Raw genomic sequence first — 20,578 nt, 5'->3', positions numbered from 1 at the left:
AAACCAGAGTATTTCTCATCCTCCTTGTCTGCCCCAGGCAGTGAATTTTAGGCAGTGGCTGATGTCCTCTGAGCCTCCAGCTACGACTAGACCAGATTTGCTATGGTTTTAGCTTCTACCAGCCTCTGGTAACACCACCACTTCGCTTTATTCCTCCAGCCTGGGTTAACAGAATTGATCATTTACAAAATGAAAAAAATAATGGAAAAAAATCTCTGTGAAGAAAGAATTTGAAAATACATTTTTAGAATCTGTTATCTTTCATTCAGCAAATAAAAGGATTAGGCACAAATAGAATCTCAAAAGAAAAGACTAGACTCAAAGAAGTAAATACATTTATTTTGCCAAAAGAAGAGACTAGACTTCGAGAAGTAAACACGTTTATTTTGAGATATTGTGGAAAATGAGCCATTTCTATACCCAGATTGATTAAGTACACCACCCTTCAAGTAAAGATATCTCAGAAGAGGCAAAGCAGCTCATAAAAAACCTGTAAAGCAAGTGAGGTTTGGCCTGATGTCTACTATGCCCCACTTGGATAATCCTTGAAATAATCTGGAACCCAGTGCTCTTGGATGTCATTTTAGCATTATTTACTCTGTTCTGTCTACTCCTTATCACCTGTGTGTTAGTGCCCAGTGATAAATGCTACCACTCTTGCATATTCTATTTCTATTGCAAAATCAGTTGCACATCTTTTGGGCTTTCAGTTTACTCTATAATTGTGGGTTTTGATTCAATATACTTTTTATTATTTCGCAGGTCAAATATCATCCAGTTCCCTTCTCCTTTAGTGCACCTGGAAGGATTGTATTTTCCCTCCCCCTGAAGGTAGGCAAGGGCATGTGACTAATTCCAATAAATCAATGCAACTTTCATGAAAATATCTACATAACAAAGGAGACATAAAGCCCCAGTAACTTGGCACATCCATTTTAAGGAGTATTCTATTCAACTCCCGTATAAAGAAATTATATAGTAGTTACACGCAGATTTTGGACTGTGCAGGAGGTCGGCACCTACTTTGTTCAAGGGTCACTGTATTATAGTTTTTGAAATTCATTGTTATGAGATTCTTATTAGCTCACCAGGCTGTGAGCTCTTTGAGGGCAAAGCTAGCCTGGAACCCATATAATACCAGATACTCAATACATGTTGCTAAAATGGATGAGTGAAGGACTGAGTGACTGAATAACCATAGTTTCAATGTGATATCTTGTTTAAATCATTCTTGTTTCTCCTTCATGCTCATTTGAACAATTTAAAAATTTAGGCAGTTTCCCTTAAGTGAAAAAAGACAAAACACTTTTATTCCTCATCAAGAAGAGCAAAAATATTCTGGTTTTTCAAAGAAGATAACATGAAGTCTAAGAAAGACATGGCAGTGAATTTTACTTTCTCATACTAGGGGGGTGAGGTCTTGGGGGGGAGGGGGATGGAGAGGGCAATGGGGGAAAAGGGACTTGTGTAATATTTTCAACAATAAAGATTTATTAAAAAATAAAATAAAATAAATAATAAAATATAATTTATTTATTAAAATAGACAGTCCAGGGAGTACACACATATTTGAATATAAGTTGTGGTCTTGTTCTCTCTGTTAGGGTTTGGTGACCTGAGGCTGTTATGGACTGAATATTTACAAACCCCAAATTCATATTTTGAAGCCCTAACCCCCAATGTGATGACATTTGGAGGTGAGACTTTAGGGAAGTAATTAGGTTTAGATGAGGTCATGGGGGGAGCCCCATGATGGGATTAGTGCCCCTATAAGAAAAAGAAGAGACATCCGAGCCCCTCTCTCTGCCATGAGAGGACAGGGAAAGAAGGTGAGTGTCTAGAAGTCAGGAAGAGGGCCCACACCAAGAACCAAATTGACTGGCACCTTGATCTTGGATTTCCCAGCCTCAAGAACTATCCTATGTAATAAAAGCATAATATGCAAATCAACCAAACAGCTGAACAGTGGAACGAGCATCTGGATGACCATCCGGGACCATGCTATGACACCCATTGGCACCAAGCCAGCCAAGGTGGGTGTGATGCGATTGGTCGGGGACCCGGCCATCGCCCCATGATCACCCCGCAGAGGGAAGCCCAGGCCACTGGCCAGCGGGGCGATCGATCGGGTGGCTCCACAATTGCCCCAACAAGAGAGGCCCAGGCCACTGACCGGCGGGCTGCGGCGGGTGGGCAGGGCCTCCCTCTGCAAGGGAAGCCTGGGTCCCAGGTGCTGACGGCCAGAGGGAGGGCTACTCTTGCACAAATTTTGTGCATTAGGCCTCTAGTGAGAAATAAATGTCTGTTGCTTAAGCCACCCAGTCTGTGCTATTTTGTTATAGAGCCCGAGCTAAGGCAGAGGCCAATGTCTCATCTTCTCTACCTCTATTAGTAACGTAATATGACATGCATGCCATAGTATCTTTCCTGGCTTTCAACAACCTAAGATTCTTCAGCCTCTTTGGATAAATTAAGCAACATGTCCACTCAATGACCAGCCTGGATCAGCAAGTACAGTAATCCCTCCTTATCTGTGGGGGATATGTTCCAAGACCCTCAGTGAATGCATGAAACCATGGATAGTACCAAACCCTATAGGTGCTGTGGTTATACCTATACATACATATGACAAAGTTCAACTTATAAATTAGTCATAGTAAGAGACTGACAACAACAATCTATACTAACAAAAGGGTAATATGCGAATTAGACCGGGAGACTGGACATCTTCCTACCATCTGACTTCCTTCTGGAAAAAGCCACAGTGGTGGAGGCTGAGGCAGAGGCAGCAAGGGAGGGCAGTTGGGGGCCATGAGGCTGGGCGGGGAGGGCAGTTGGGGGCCATGAGGCCGGGCGGGGAGGGCAGTTGGGGGCCATCAGGCCAGCAGGGGAGGGCAGTTCAGGGCCATGAGGCCAGCAGGGAAGCGCAGTTCAGGGCCATGAGGACGGCAGGGGAGGGTAGTTGGGGGCCATGAGACTGGCCGGGGAGGGCAGTTGGGGGCCATGAGGCCGGCAGGGGAGGGCAGTTGGGGGCTATCAGGCCGGCAGGGGGACCCCCCACCCCTGTGCATGAATTTTGTGCACCGGGCCTCTAGTTAATAATAAAATAGAACAATTACAACAGTATTCTGTAATAAAAGTTATGTGAATATGGTTTCTCTCTCTCTCAAAATACCTTATTACACTACACATACAGTTTGGATACTCTGGATAAAGGGATGACTCATGTCCTGAGCAGGACAGAGTGGGATGATGTGAGATTTTATCATGTTACTCAGAAGAGCATACAGTTTAAAATGGATAAATTTTTTATTTCTGAAATTTTCTATTTAATATTTTCGGACCACTGTTGACCGTGGGTAACTGAAACCTCAGAAAGAGAAACCATGGATAAAGGAGACTACCTTATTTCCTAATTGTGGCAGTAGGGTTTGTTTGACCCCCATTGTTGCATGTCCCTATTCACTATTAAGTTGCAACCTAGGTATAGTGTTCTTGGTTTTTGTTTTGTTTTGTTTTTTTAATATATTTTTATTGATTTCAGAGAGGGAGAGAGAGATAGAAACATCAATGATGAGAGAAAATAATTGATCGGCTGCCCCCTGCACGCCCCCTACTGGGGATCAAGCCCACAACCCAGGCATATGCCCTTGACCAGAATCGAACCCACAACCCTTCAGTCCACCGGTCAACACTCTATCCACTGAGCCAAGCTGGCTAGGGCGTGTTCTTGGGTTTTACACAAATAAATGAAACTTTCACTACATTCTAAGAGCTTCTAATTAAAAAAAGAGAGAGAAAGAGTCCAATAATTCAGGCAGAGGTTTAACTTTTTAAAATGCTTTCAGTCATATTAAAACCCATAAGATTTTTTCCTCTTGGTAAATAGATTTAATATACTGCCCTTATTGGTATGTACCTTTAAGAGCAAATGCCTTTTCCTGGAAACATGGCACTCTGCATTGGGAAACAGTTATAGGAATAAATTTTTTAAGCACCATTTAAGAAGTTCAGTTGAAATTTTGGAGTCTCACACCAAAATGCTGACTATTAAATAGTAATCTGTTATATACAATGCCAAATGAAAGTCTGCTATAATAATTCACTAGATAAAGTTTAGTTTTTACATCATTTGGATATATTTACTTCAACCAGTTTAGCCACAAATCATACCTTATGGTTGTCATGTGAAGGCAGTAAAATATTATATACCTTCAGATGACCTCAATCCAGAAATGCTTTTCACTGTTCACATTTTATCCGTCAAATAGTATTTTCTTTAAGAAGTAAATACAAATGCCATTATTGGGAGAAGCTACCGGCCTGGGACAAGTTCTAGCATTTAGTGTTCTGACAGACCTTAATTTGGATATCAGCCAAAGTCAATAAAACTTGTTCATGCAGAACCTTACCTGGTTTTCACCACATCGAGGGGGTGCATCAGGCAAATTTCTACAAGACCTGAAAGATGATAAAGAAAAGTCCAATAAACTCTTATGCAAACACTGGTTTTTATTTCCTTGACCTTATTGATTTCTCAAGTTTGAAGATTCGAATAAGAAACTTGGAACATTGGACATGACAGCTAATAGTTGTAGGCTAGTGGCAAAAGACAAAAGTATAATATGATTTTGTTACAGTGGAAGCAAGATATGTGAGTACTTATTGGTGCCCTGGCAAAAGCAGGGGCTATAGGTAAAATAAAATGAAAAGAAATCAGATGTCCTAAATCCCAATCAACTAGGCAGGAATTACTGTATCTCAATCCAATCCAATAAACAGATATATGAGGGAGAAAGGGAGGAAAGAAAAAAAGGAGAAAAGAAGGGAAAGAAGGTCTTTCAGCACCCCCTACACCACCTACTAACATGGCAAATCATGGGCCTCAGTTTTAGGATTCATGAAATAAAGATTGATAGCTTAACAGAGAACATGTATTAAGTGTTTATTGTATGCCAGGCATTGTTCTAAGCAGAACTTAGTTTATTTCATTTAATCCCCACAAGAGCTCTTTGTGATAGAAAGTAATCCTATCCCATTTTACAGTAGAGATAATTGAGTCACATTAGATTAAATAACTTGTCTAAAATCTCATAGCTAGGAAATAGTCTTAATCATACATAACCCATGATCTTAACCATTGTAGAGTGAGGAGGAATTTATAGATTCTTGCATATTCATTGTAAAGCCCCCTTCTTTTTGTCTGAGCAGACAAGAGTAATAGTAATAATCACAACAGTTACCTTACCTGCTGTCCCTACACAAGATTGGTCATTTTTTGAAAAGTTTATATTGATTTTAGAGAGAGAGAAAGAAAGGGAGAGGGAGAGGGAGAGAGAGAGAGAGAAATATCGATTGGCTGCCTCCTGCAGCCCCCTATTGGGGATTGAATCCTCAACCTGAGCATGTGCTCTGACCAGGAATGGAATCTTTGACCTCTTTGAGCATGGGACCATGCTCAACCAATTAAGCCATATTGACAGTCATTTAACATACATTATCCCTGATGTGTACAATTATTGAGCAAGGACAATTTTATATCATATTTACTTGAAGATAAGCAAACTAAAGTAGATAATGTTAATTGATTTGCCTTAAAGCCACCCAACAGTTTTGCAGGTCTTTTCTTAAAGGCAGAGCACTTACCTCTCCTTTATTTTCAAACTAATTTAATTTGAGCTTATCTGAAATTTAGTTCTTCTTCCCCATCATATTTATAGACAGAAATATCTTTTATTCCCTTACTGGTCAGGTTCAAGAAGCTCAAGTACTTGCACTTTCCCAAAGGCCAGCTTTGCTTCCAAAGAAGCTTTAGAAAGCTCTCCCTGCTGTAGTTTATAAGTCATATGTATTGATCCAAAACAACTGTCTTATTTTGGCTAAAACAAATAGGACTCAATATTGATTTCATTCCAGCAAGGAATGCTCCATAGTCATTGGTAACCAAGTCATTGACCCAATCAGAGTCATTGCCTGGAGACTGGAGAAAGGAGCAGAGAACAAGGGCAACAGAATTACTGGGCATAATAACAAGCCTCTGAGACACTGTTTTTGCTTTATGAATAAGCCTTATTATTCAAGAGTGCAGGGGTGGGTCTCTTCCTTGCAAACAGTAAGGTCTCAATACACTTCCTCTTGTTTGAAAATTCACATTCACCTTGAACCTTAAATGACACAATAAAGCAGATGGATTTAATTGATATTTACAGAACATTTCATTACAAAGCTAGAGAATATACATTCTTCTCAAGTGCACATGGGACATTCTGAAAGATAGACCACATGTTAGGATACAAAATAAGCCTTTACAAGTTCAAAAAGATTGAAAGCATATCAAGCATCTTCTCGGGTCACAGTGACATGAAACTAGAAATCAACTACAACAAAAAAAACTCAAAAACATTCAAACACATGAAGGTAAATAGCATGTTATTAAACAATGGATTTAAACTAATGAGTTACCAATGAGATCAAGGAAGAAATAAAAAACTACCTGGGAACAAACGAAAATGAACACACAACAACGACAAATCTATGGGTTACAACAAAAGCAGTCCTGAGAGGGAAGTTCATAGCATTACAGGCCTACCTCAAGACACAAGAAAAAGCTGAAATAAAGGATCTAACCCAACTATTAAAAGAATTTGAAAGAGAACAAGTAAAGCCTAAATCAGAAGGAATGAAATAATAAAGATCAGAGTGGAAATAAATGACAGAGACTAAAAAGACAATACAAAAGATCAATGAAACCACGAGCTTGTTCTTTGAAAAGATAAGCAAGACTGATGAACTTTTAAGAAGCAAAGAGAGAGGACCCAAATATATAAAATCAGAAATGAAAGAGGCAAAGTAACAACTGACACCACAGAAATACAAAGGATTGTAAGAAAATGGTAGGAAAAATTATATGCAAACAAAATGGACAACCTGGGTGAAATAGACACATTCCTGGAAACTCTTCCAAAACTGAATAAGGAAGAATCAGAAAACCTGAAAAGGCTGATTACAACTAATGAAATTGTAGAAGTAATAATAATAAAAAAAACTCCCAGCAAAATACTATCAAATATGATCCAGCAATACATTAAAAAGATCATATGCCATGACCAAGTGGGATTTATTCCAGGGATTCAAGGCTGGTACAATAATTTCAAATCAATAAATGTGATACACCATATAAAATGAAGGATAAAACTCACATGATCATTATCAATAGATGCAGAAAAAGCATTTGACAAACTTCAGCACCCATTTTTAAAATATATTTTTTATTGATTTCAGAGAAAGGAAGGTAGAGGGAGAGAGAGATAGAAACATCAATGATAAGAGAATCATTGATTGGCTGCCTCCTACATACCCCCTACTGGGCTTCAAGCCCACAACCCAGGCATGTGTCTTCATCAGGAATTGAACCATGACCTCCTAGTTTATGGGTCGACCCTCAACCACAAGCCACACCGGCTGGGCTCCAGCACCCATTTTTTACAAAAACTCTCAGCAAAGTGGGAATAAGAGAATCATACTTCAACATAATAAAAGTCATATATGACAAACCTACAGTCAACAATATACTAAATGAGTACAAATTAAAAGCATTTGTCTTAAGAACAGGATCAAGATAGGGATGTCTGCTTTCACCACTCTTATTAAATGTTGTACTGGAAATTCTAGCCACAGCTATCAGACAAGAAGAAGAAATAAGAGGCATCCAAATTGGAAAGGAGGAAGTAAAACTCATCATTCACAGATGACATGATATTGTACATAGGGAACCCTAAAGACTCCACCAAAAAATTACTAGATTTAATAAATGAATTAGGCAAAGTAGCATGATACAAAATTAACATACTGAAATCGATGGCATTGTTATACACAATAATGAACTTTCAGAAAGAGAAACTAAAAAAATCCAATTTACTATTGCAAAAATAAAAAAAAAACACAGAAAAATAAGATGCCTAGGAATAAACTTAACCAAGGAGGTAAAAGACCTGTCTCAGAAAACTATCGACATTGAAAAAAGAAATGGAGGAAGATACAAACAAGTAGAAGCATATACCATGTTTATAGAGTGGAAGAATCAACATCATAAAAATGTCCATACTACCCAAAGCAATCTATAGATTCAATGCAATTGCTATTAAAATATCATCAGCATATTTCACAGACCTAAAGCAAATATTTCAAAATTGTATATGGAACCCAAAAAGGACCCAAATAACTGTAGCAATCTTGAGAAAGTTGGAGGGATCATGATACTGGATATAAAACTGTACTACAAAGCCATTGTAATCAAGAGTCTGGTACTAGCACAAGAACAGCCATATAGATCAATGGAACAAAAAGATCCCAGAAATTTACCTATGCCAATCATCACAGCAATGCAAATTAAAAGTATAATGAGGTATCACCTCACACCTGTCAGAATGGCTACCATTCATAAATCAACAAAAGGCAAGTGCTAATGAGTTTGTGGAGAAAAGGGAACTCTAGTACACTGCTGGTGGGAATGCAGACTGCTGTAGCCACTGTGGAAAACAGTATGGAGTCTCCTCAAAAAAATAAAAATGGCACTCAAGCTTGACTCAGTGATCCCACTTCTAGAAATATATCCTAAGAATCCTGAAACACCAATCAGAAAGGCAATGTGCACCCCTATGTTCAAGCAGCATTACTTATAATAGCTAAGATCTGGAAACAGACAAATGCCCATCAGTAGATCAGTGGATAAAAAAATCTGTGGTACATTTACACAATGGAATACTATGTGGCTGTATAAAAGAAGGATCTCTTACCCTTTTCTACAGCATGAGGAGACCATTATGCTAAGTGAAATAAGCCAGTCAGAGAAATATCACATGATCTCACTTATATGTGAAATCTAATGAACAAAATAAAGTGATGAACAAAATAGATCTAGAGGCAAGGATGGATGGAACAGACTGACAGTTCTCAGAGGGGAGAGGGTTGTGGGAGATGGGAAGAGATTAACCAAAGAACTTATATACATATATGCATAAGCCCATGGACACAGACAATAGAGTGGCGAAGGCCTGGGGTGGGGCAGGAGCTGGGTGGAGGGGAAAAGTGGGGGGGGAAATAGGGAGCATCTTTAATAATGTCAGCAATAAAAAATAAACTTAAAAAAGTTTATCTTGTAAACTCAGACTTTAGAATAACATTCTTACCAACCAAGGCAGCAGGTAGATATATCTACTAAGGGCATTTCTGTGCATCTTATGAGCATAAAGGAATAAGACACTAAGAATCAGTTTACCAAAGAAAGTCACACAGTTTCTCCCGTTGACTTGGAATTAGAAAAGAAGCAAAATAATAAACACCAAACAGCACTATATAGGCCTTGAAAAGTTTACCAAAGAACGAAAAATCCAACAATTCATTAAAACTAACAGAACTTAGAGAATCTGTTCACATTTATATATACTAATTTGTTTACTTGCAAAATTGTTCCAGTTTCATGTATGCTAATATGCATTTCTGGTAGTAATGTTTTAATAATTTTTCTTTTCCCAGATAATAGTTATTTGCATATGAGGCAATTGCTTATTTATCACACTGACAAGCAAGCAAGAATTGCTATTAGATTTTTAGAACTTAGACAAAGACTAATTTTATAAGGTTGGACCTTATACAAATGAAGAAAGCCCAAAGCAGATTGATATTGTGAATGTATCATATTGCAAGCGTTTTTGGTGCTCCTACAGATTCATGCCACTTCAGTGAGATTCAAATGAAACTGGTAATGGGGCCTAACATGGGTACAGAAAAACACAGGTTAGTCCCTGAACCTGTACCTTGGGATAGTCCCTGAATACTACCTTTTTTAAAAAATTGATTATCTTTTATTGATTTTAGAGAGAGGAAGGGAGAGGGAGAGAGAAACATTGATCTGCTGCCTCCCTCATACACCCAGACCGGGGATCAAGCTGGCAACCAGGACATGTACCCTGACCGGAACAGTGACCTTTCAGTGCATGAGGCTACTCTCAATCAACTGAGCCACACTGGCCAGGGTGCTCTCTTCTTTGAATTGACTCAAGTACATGCCTTCACCTGAGCCAACATTTCAGGGAAAGGATTAACATGGCTCTGTCACAAACCTTCCCCCAGCCTCTATCTCTTTTGAGAAGGTCTCCTGGCCTGTTTAACCACAAATCTGCACTAAACATCAACCCCATCCCCTTCCTCTTATATAACCTGAACCAAACCTCTTTTTCTAAGAAAAGGACCAACACTATCATGCAATGATTAGTCATGATTGGTGAAAGAACAGTTTCTTCTCAGTGCCCAATTCCCTGTGCTTGTCCCTTTCTCTAGAATGTTGTCCCTTAGGAAGGACACACACACATTTCTGAGAATCCTACTTACCTTGAGTTCTCAATTTGGACAACCAATTTTCCCAGAAATCCTGGGGCAGAGACTGTTAGTTGTTCCCAAGTACGTATCCCCTTTTCATTTTGGCTGTCCCAAATACATATTGCATTTCCCAGTCTCCCTTGTTGCTAGGTGTTACCAAGTGACCAAGTCTGGTCAACCGAATGTAAATGAAAGTAGTTTCAGCAACTTCTGGGGACTCGTCTAACAGTAGGGAGCCTGCTACCCTCCTCCCTTTTCATCCTTCCTACTGGTGGACATAGGACTAAAGTAGGCTCTTAGACAGTGAGGTGACTTTGGGTATGGAGGCCACACAGCACAGCAACAAGGAGTTCTGGTCTACCCCTAGGCGTTTTGTTGGAGACAAATGTCTATTTCCTTTAAACTCCTGCCATTTGGGTTTTCTGCCATGTGTACCTAAACTTAATTCTAACTGATATAGGAGCCCTATGACATGCTCCCACAGTAACCTGACCTTGGGCTATTTCTTGTCACTGCAACTGTTTTCTTGTCTGAAAGCTCCATGAGGACGGAGACTCCACCCGCCTTATTCACCTTTGCATCCCCATCACTGTACATGATAGCTGGCACTCAGTAAGCACAATAAAAATGTGTTGAATAAACAAATTAATGCTGATTATGGTTACTGCACATACCATTATGTCAGCTGATTCTCAAGATAAATTGAACTGGCAGCTATGTATTCTGCATTGACTTCATTAGTTTGAACGTTATATAAGTAAGCAAATAAGGAAAGAAAATTTGGCAAAAATTATATGAAATACAGCTCAGAAATTGCTTGAAAAAAAATGAAAATATAGAATTGAAATATCATTAATATTCGAGAAAGCAACTAATCAACCAGCATTAATGGATGGCCAAATGATTCCTGAGAGCTGTGTGCATGAGAGGGTACTGTGTGAGGTGCTGGGACATACCATGGTGCAGCTCTAAGGGAGCCTGCAAGGCTGAATGAGTCAAAGGCGGACAAAGATGTGACACATTGAGGATGGCATTTATGTAAGGGGAAGATGCGAAGCAGAGAAGAGAAATATGCATAAAACTATGTCTCAGAGCCAGTGATTTAGTGCTACTGTTTATAGCATGAAATGTAGCTGTTTATATTCTACATCAATTCTAGTCTTGCATTACTATTTACTTTTATCCCAAATTGTCAACTGTCTGCAAGAACTATGTCACTGTTCTCATAAAACTAGTGACAGAAAATATGGACAAATATTTAAAATTTTTAAGTAATATTTTAATTCATTTGTTGCCTGGGTGTTCCTTATAATTGAGATTACTTGTCCTAAGTCACAAGGTTGATTTATGTGAGATAAAGGCCATTTGAAATTTTTATGTCAAATGTAAACATGAATACGAATATGAATCTCACCAGGAAGCAATTCCTACAGTTTTCACCTACTTTGCCAATGGTAGATATCTCATAACTCAACAATATCCTTTCTCCTTCCAGCTGGGAGTATAAAACCACATTAAAGGCATTCCTTCCCAGAAAGGATAGGATTATTCTTATTTTGGAGATTTAAAATGCTTAAAATATAAAGCAGAAGATTCTTTTTTTTAACCCCATCCCTTTACAACCAGGGCCATAGGAGAGAGCACTGAGAGTGCACTACCATATTGGTGGACTGACTGACTGTGGAACGTACCCCACACCTGCTTACTCCTAATAGAATCCTAAAGTACAGAAACCAGGTATGAGGTTCATTCCTGTGCCTTCCTTCCTGCTCACCCCTGCCTTCACCCCACAATAGTGATGCAATGGGCTTCAGTAGCCTTTTTAGCAATAGGAGGAGAGGATGTGGAAGACAAACTGGGTGCCTGAAAGTTGACTTGAACATAGTTTATTAAAGAATAATGTCAATTATTCCTTCAATTAAGGTCTTAGCCTTGATTTTAACTATTCACAATGTTATTATACACTAATCTGTTCTAATATATATTATTTGAGAACAGAGTATTCTAAATTTACCCTCTTGTCACTATATCAATTCATTGTTCCTTTCTCTAAAAATTCCATTATGTAACAATTAGTATATATATTTTATATTACCAATTATATTACATTACTTTACAAATATCAAGAATAGAATTTATCATACCATGCTATAGCTAGTAATATATAGAAATATATATCCAGACATTGTAGTCTTTGTGAATGACATCTAGATTTGTGAAAACGTGTGGTCAAATACAAACCACGAGCTCTTTGAGAAAAGGGAGTGTTTAACTTTATAGGCCCACTGAGTAAATAATGTAAGGTACATGAAATGCACTCAAGAAGTTCTCTATCTACACTCACTTCTTTGGTGATCTCACCCAACCCATGGTTTTAATTAGCATCTGTAAGCTAACAACTCACCAATTTACATTTCTAGTCCAGGCTTTTCTTCCAAAGCCTAGACTTAAATATCCTATTGCTTATTTGACATCTCTGCTTAAACATTTAATATCCATCTCCAAATGCACACATCTAAAACGGGATCCTCACCCTCCTCCCTCCACCCCAAATAAAACAAAACAAAAACAAACAAAAACTAACCTGTTCAATCTTATAATCATCATGAACTCTTCTTTCTCTCAAAACCCTTACCCAATCTATCTGAAGATATCCATTGGCTTTACTTTAACGTACATCGAGACTTTTACCAGCTCTCACTTCCTCCACTGCCGGCCTCTGGTCCAAGTCAGGCACGTCATTTCTCAGCTGATTAATAGCAGCATCTCATTAACAGGACTCCGTCCTTTCACCTTTGACCCCTTCCACCTGCTCTCACCCTGCAGCCAGAGTGATCTTTTAAAAGGGTAAGTCATTTTGCCGAAACCGGTTTTGCTCAGTGGACCTTTCTGCAGACTGAAAGGTCCCAGGTTCGATTCCAATCAAGGACACGTACATTGGTTGCGGGCACATCCCTGGTAGGGGGTGTCTAGGAGGCAGCTGGTCGATGTTTCTCTCTCATCGATGTTTCTAGCTCTCTATCCCTCTCCCTTCCTCTCCGTAAAAAAATCAATAAAATATATTTTTTTAAAAAGTGGTAAGTCATTTCCTGTCATTCTTCTGGTCAGCAATGGCTCCCCATTTCACTCAGAGAAAAGCATACAGAATCTGGGTCTGCGTACTTCTCTCACCAACTCTCTTCCCACTCTCCCACTCACTCATTCTGTTCTGGCCACTTGCCTCTTTGCTGTTTCCCAAACTTGCTAGCACTGCTTCAGCTTTCAGCCTTTGCACTAGCTGTTTCCTGGGCTGGGAATGCTCTTCCCCCGGGTTCCACTTTACTAACTTCCTTCACATGGTCAGTGAGTAACCTGACCGCTGTAGCACAGAAGCCTGTCTCTCTTCATCCAGCACGGATAAAACATGCTGCTGTGTTATTTCCTTTTTCCATAGTACTGAGCAACTTTTAACACATCCCATTAGTACTTATTTATTATGTTTATTGTTTCCTGTCTCTCCCAGTAGAATATAACTTTCACTAGGGCAGAGATCTTTGTCTGTACTGACCACTGATAAGCACTAAGTACTCAGAATGTGCCTGACACATAGCAGTTGCTCAATAAATATTTCTTGAAAAAACAATTGAATTATGCCGAAACCGGTTTGGCTCAGTGGATAGAGCGTCGGCCTGCGGACTCAAGGGTCCCAGGTTCGATTCCGGTCAAGGGCATGTACCTTGGTTGCGGGCACATCCCCAGTAGGGGGTGTGCAAGAGGCAGCTGAACGATGTTTCTCTCTCATCGATGTTTCTAACTCTCTATCCCTCTCTCTTCCTCTCTGTAAAAAATCAATAAAATATATATTTTAAAAAAAACCAAACAATTGAATTATATAAAATATAAACCTATATTGATGAGATTCCTTTTCAGTGCTATGAAGTTTTATGAATTTAGTTTATAGAAGGGGACTCAGTCATTCAAGGAATCCACTATAATGTTTAAAATAGGAAGTAAGTCTACTGACAGGTTCTGAGTCCATACCTTTCCTCTAAGTAGAGCAGATATATTCCCAAGATAATTGTGGGGACGTTTTATAAAACAGAAAGCATCTTAACATCCTCTTGGACTACAAAAGGATAGTGGTGCAGACAGAGAATTGAGGCATTCAAGTATCCTCAATATGTCAGTTACAGGTAACAGCTATGTCACCCTTATCCAGCCCAAAAATCGCTTCATTGTACTTTAGCCCCTTCCTGGGCATTTTCAAATTAAATCTAAGACTTCTCTTTTGTCCTTTGAAATTCACTCTGTTCTAACCATGACCTCAACTGATTTTGTTAAACATGTTTAACTCTTTAAAATAGAAAAGGATATTTTTTATTGTTTAAAGGAAACCACAGAGGAATAAATGGTTTCAAACTTCGTAAATTTGAAATTCAAAAATAGAACAGATACAGACAGAACTGATATTTTTTCATCTACTCTACTAGTCAAGCAAATCATTACAACATCCTATTTGATAGCCTGCCCAGAAAATGTGGTAGCCCTGTTGAATTATAAGCAATGTGAGACTCATAAAGGGAAATCAAATATTTTATGCTTTCCCCCAATAACAGTTAAGGCCCACTACCTTTGTGGCACAGTAAATTAATTTATGCACACAGAATTGGCTAAATAGGCAATATGATTTGCAGATTTGAAATATGTTGTTAAAAGTTATGCTTTTGGGTAAGCCACAGCCTTCCTTGAAAATTTTGAAGCAAATATTTTCCTAGATGGTTACTATTAGCATGTATTTTTCTAACAAAACTAACACTAAGCAATAGCTGTTAGCACATATTTAAAGGGAGTAATTTCTTCAGTGCATCCTTCCCCTCATAGAGTTTATTATCTAATAGTCTTAAGAATTTAGAAAAATGCTAAGTGAAATAAGTCAGAAAAAGCTAAGAACCATATGATTTCACTCACATGTGGGATATAAAACTGAAACTCATGGACACAGATAGCACTGTGGTAGTTACTAGAGGGGAGGGTGTAGGTAGGTGGTGGGGGTGGAGGGAGCCTAATATATGGTGACGGATAATGATTTGACTTTGGGTGGTGGGCACATAGTGCAATATACAGACGTTGTATCATAGAAATGTACACTTGAAACTTACCTAAATTATTAGCCACTATCATCCCAATAAACTTAATTTAAAAATTGTAAATAAATAAATAAAAACAATAAAAAGATTCAATGCTCATTTCCAAAAAAAATTGAGAAAAATATATTTTATATTTCAGAGGCATACGCATACATTATGATCTAGAAATTATAGTTGTTAGAACATGTACTGGGAGTGAGAAAAGTTGAGGCAGAGTTTAAAACTATGTGAGTTTTCCTAAAAACAAAACTCTAAATTCAAATATAGAAAGGTTGAAAATTATTAAATTAATGATAATCTCACTTATAAACAGAGTTTTTATATTAATTATATTAATTTTTACTCAATTTTAGCACAATGCAATAGCTGTAAAAATTATTGTTTGGTATTTTAATTCAATGGAAGTTATTTCCTATTTTTATTTTGTGTTATTAAGCTCTATATTAGATCCCAAACAAGCTCCAATGCACTAAGGTAAATGGCCCAATTTTGAGATGTGCTGATCATTTATGGAAAGTTAACTGCTAAAAATGGGCCTTAACACAATCAATAATGCAAAGAGAAGCATCAGGGGGAAAATAAGCTGTGGAGTAGGCTGGTAAATGGTAAAATACCTTTAGAAGCATATAAAAATGTCTTTAAAGTGAAGGAAATGAAAATAAATATGTATCAACTGTTTTACGTATTACATGTGTATATAATAAATATAAAAACAGAAAAAAAATTGTGTAGTATATTGTCTATCTAAAGTGAAAAAAAAATTGGTCAAGCTCACCAGTATTTCAAATGGAAAGCTTATGAAAATGCAGAAGGGCAGTTGAAGGAGGGGTTAGGACTCAGTGGCATGAGGGAGGGCAGGCTGCCAAGCACCAGGACTCTCTTTCTGCTTCTGCTCTGCCGACTTGCCCAGTTCTGGAGACTCTGTTTTCTCCCTGCTTTGCTATCAACCAGAAAGATAAAACATTTTGCTCTGCTTTAAGATTTTTTTTTAAATTGAAATATATTTGACATATAACATTGTGTAAATGTAAGCTGCACATGTTAATTTGATACATTTATGTATTGTAATATACATGGTGGGGCAAAAGCAGGTTTACAGTTGTGAGTATGCAAAACATAGAGTTTATTCTTGCATTACTATTTATTAACTGGGGGCCCAGTGCATGAATTTGTGCACCTTGAAAGGAACTGTCGGCCGCAAGCCTGCAGTAGGCACAGGGGTGGGTCTCGGCCCATCCTCCATGCCCCCACCTGGTCCTTCCCACTCCTGCCACTGCCACTCCCACACACTGATGGCACCGGCCCCACTTGCACCTGCTGAAGGTGCGGAGTGATTGGGGCCGGCGCCAGCAGCGGGTGCAAGTGGCAGCTGTTGCCCCGATCGCCCCTCAGGAGCAGGGGGAGGTGAAGTCTTCAGGGGTGATCGGGGATGGCAGCTGCGGCTTGCACCTGCTGACGGCACTGAGCGATCAGGGCCAGCACCGGGTGCCAGCAGTGGGTGCGAGCGGCAGCTCCAGCGCTGGCAGCAGGTGCAAGTGGGGCCAACGCCAACAGCAGGTGTAAGCACCAGGCGGGACCACAGCACATGGGAGCAAATAATTTTCAGTAACCACCAGAGGCTCGCCCCAATGATAGTGACTGGCGGCCCACCTTGGTCTGGCTCCCCTGCTCACCTGCTCCACCATCCCGCCTTGGTTGATGCCCACCATGTTCTGTGCACGCCCCCTGGTGGTCAGCGCACAGCATAGCGACCGGTTGTTCTGTTGTTCTGGTTGTTCCACCATTCGGTCTATTTGCATATTAGCCTTTTATCATATAGGATTACTGTATTATTTTTCCATCCAAACAACTGTAAACCTACTTTTGCCCCACCCTGTAGTTGCAATTGTGGCAATAATTAGCACCTCTATCACATCACATACTTATCTTTTATTTTTAGTGGTTGAAATAATTAAGTTCTAGTCTCTTCTCAAGTCTGATAGCTTCTACAGTATTGACCTTCCTTTCTTCTTTTATTGAATTGCTTAGGAAAAAGGAGCTCCCTATTTGTTACAAGAGTCAGGGACAGAACTCTGTCCCTCCACACCTCCAGTCCTGTACTGAAGCTGGATCTTACAGGCCACATGGTATGCCTCTCTTCCAAAATTGGCATTTGTGGCATCATTGTAATAGCTTGAAATTGGTCATGGTGGGAGCATTTACACTATGGAAAATGGCAAAGGCTATGTATTAGAGTTTTTATTTGTTTGTTTTCCAGAGAGCCATTTGTTAAACATTTACCAGCACAACACTGCCCAAATCTAACCACAAATTCTGTTTGCCTAGCCTAGTGTTGGGTTCAAAAGGTTTTAAAAGCATAGTAGTATAAGAAGAGTTTTTGATTTCCAGCTTCCTCCCCCTGCCCTCTTCCAAGGATAGGAGCCCCTTAAAAGAGAGGAGCACACTGGCAGCTGTCAAGATGGGAGGGGGGATGGGCGTGTCTGGATGAAAGCAGGTGAAGAGATTAGCCCAAGAACAAATATGCATCACCCAGAGGCATGGACAACAGTGTGGTGATGGCCGAAGGGAAGGCGGCCTCCGGCTGGGTGGAGGTGGGCAAAGGGAGGGAACATGGGGACATCTGTAATAGTGTCAACAATAAAAATAAAGCTTAAAAACAAAGAAAGAACATTCTAGCCACTTTCCAATGAGTACAACATGCTATTATAATCTCAATAGCATTGTGAAACAATAAAATGCTATTTAAATATAAACAAACAAAAAAAGAGGATAGAAAATATGGCTACAAAGCTGGCTTCACCCTCAGTCATTGGGCAGAAGTCCAGAAACAGGAAGAAGGTCTTAGGCAAATACATGGCATCTTGCTGGGTGAAGAATTCAGATATTTAGGTCACAAGTGTCTAGTTCTTTCTTTTCTATAAGTCACTAAAACCAATTACATTCAAATAAAAAGGAGGATAAAAATTATAATGTCCTTTTCCCTCTTCTAATTATATTATTTCTTACAATCATATTATTCTTTGTTTTGATCTTTGAGTTTATGGCTTCACAAACATTTAATTAAGATCCTATAATGACCAGAATGTGTACACCTTAAGAACTTAAGATATTTAATTATCAACACACATCATATAGAAATGTTGGAAGTGTAAAACACTGAATAAAACAATGATACAAACAACTACAAGCCTCCAAAGATGGGTTATTTAAGACCCCAAATAAAACTATTTAAAAAATTTTTGAAACCACAGTATTTAGTCCTCAAAAATAAATGAACACGTTCATATTCATAGAGGCAAGGTTAGACAGTAATTGATGAAATATATACTTTAAAAGACTTAATCATCTTTTCTAGGGAAGGCAATCCTAACATTTTGTCAAGAAAGTTGAAGTGTATTCTCACTTGAACAATCTCTTCATGGTTGAAGATTAAAATTCTGGAATTCTACAGGGTGCCTACAAAGTCTAAAAACATAGACAAACATAACTTCATGAGGTCATTATCAACCTGTAAATAGGTAAATTGACATTATCTATTTTCCAGGTTTTATAAATACTCTGTGGATAACTTCATAGGAGAGGAGTGACTTCTATATTCACTCAAGGACTAGAGTTGGCTACCAGATAACTTTTGAATAAATACAAAGTGAAGAGCAATATTTCTGCTATAATTCCAAGTTCTTCAGATCTGTGATGCTACAAGGATCAATTTCCTCATTTTTCTCTTCTATACTAAAGTAATATGGGAGACGTGAAACAATGGCAGCATCTAAAAGCGTATCTATAGTCCTGGGAACAATACTGGTGCTCCATCAAAATCCATTTTCTCTTTCTTCCATGGTCCATGATATCTCAGAAAGATGGCTTCCCCCAGCATCTCTCCTGTGTGGTCATGTGACTAAGTTCTCACCCAGGGAGTGTGAGTATGCCTCTTTCATACCTACTTTCTCCTTGTCCTGCTAACTGGGACTTCAGTGTGGTAGTGACTCAAGTTACATCTTACGGATGACAAGTTGGTGCTCTAGGGGATGGTGGAACAATCACTGGAAGGGACTTGTGTCCCAGAGTGACTATGAGGAGCAAAGATTCCATGCTGACCTGAACTATTAATAGCAAGAATGTTACATGAAAGATAAAAAAAAAATTATTTTTTAAGCCACTGTATGTTAGGTCTCTTTGAAGCAGTTAAGCTTTACTCTGACACATACAAATACCATATCAAATTGCACCATCACACAGTTGCTAACTATCTTATGAATTCACAAATGGTAACTTTTCTGAACTAAATTCAACTTGCCACCAAGCAGGAAGAGAATTCTCCTCTCTTCCAAAAAGAGGAAGGGTGAATGATGAAGTATGTGGAGACCAAGCCTGTGAGATTATACTGGGTTCAGTTAAGGCTTCTCTGGCCTTGGAATGGGTTTTGGAGCACTCGCAATTAAGAACTGAATTTAGAAACAAGAGCTTTAAAGTGGATGTGGAAGATATGGCTCAAGTTGAACCATAATACCTTTTTTTAAACGAGTAGAGTCTAAAATGCCATTGTCTAAAAAACAAAACAGTGCTGCCGAGTTTAATGTGTGTTTTTAAATAGCGTTTTCCAGGGTGAGTACATATTCCACGTTTTCTGTTTTACCTTACCAGTGAACAGCTGGAGGAATTTGTGTGAGAGAAACAATGCTTTCTTATTCATGCAGGTAAGTCAATTCCAGCAAAAATAATTTTCCAGGGCTCTTATAGTTGTTTGAGACAAAATTCAACACAACTCAGCTTAAACACAAAAGGGGAATTTGTTGGCTCATAATTGAAATGACGGAAATGGCAGGGATGCTTGGCTCCCAGACTTTCTCTCCCCTTCCCTCATCTGCTTGTCTCTGCTTGTCTTTATTCACTCCTGCTAGAGAGCTTTCCTAACACAGAGGTATATGCCTCAGAGAGCCCCCAGTTCCCATCCTGTCATAGTTAAGATGCAGGAGGCAAGCGGGACTCTTCTCTGCTGGTGCAACAAAGAAATTGCCGGAAGGCCTTTGATTGGCGTCACTTTGATCACATGTGAATCCCTGGACCAATCATTA

The 20,578-nt window shown here is 39.0% G+C and overlaps 1 protein-coding gene across 1 annotated transcript in view; it reads right to left on the bottom strand.

The window, feature by feature from the left end:
- Window positions 1-20,578, bottom strand: part of SLC25A21 (solute carrier family 25 member 21) — a 514,916-nt gene that overhangs the window by 195,236 nt on the left and 299,102 nt on the right. The window contains exon 2 of the mRNA XM_079767470.1: window positions 4,413-4,461. Coding sequence (XP_079623596.1) covers window positions 4,413-4,461 — 49 coding nt within the window. The remainder of the gene's footprint in view (window positions 1-4,412; window positions 4,462-20,578) is intronic.

Source organism: Cnephaeus nilssonii, assembly GCF_951640355.1.
Source record: "Cnephaeus nilssonii genome assembly, chromosome: 4".
Classification (NCBI taxonomy): Eukaryota; Metazoa; Chordata; class Mammalia; order Chiroptera; family Vespertilionidae; genus Cnephaeus; species Cnephaeus nilssonii.
Note: the sequence above shows the minus strand (reverse complement) of the source record. Positions and strands in the feature narration are given on the sequence as shown.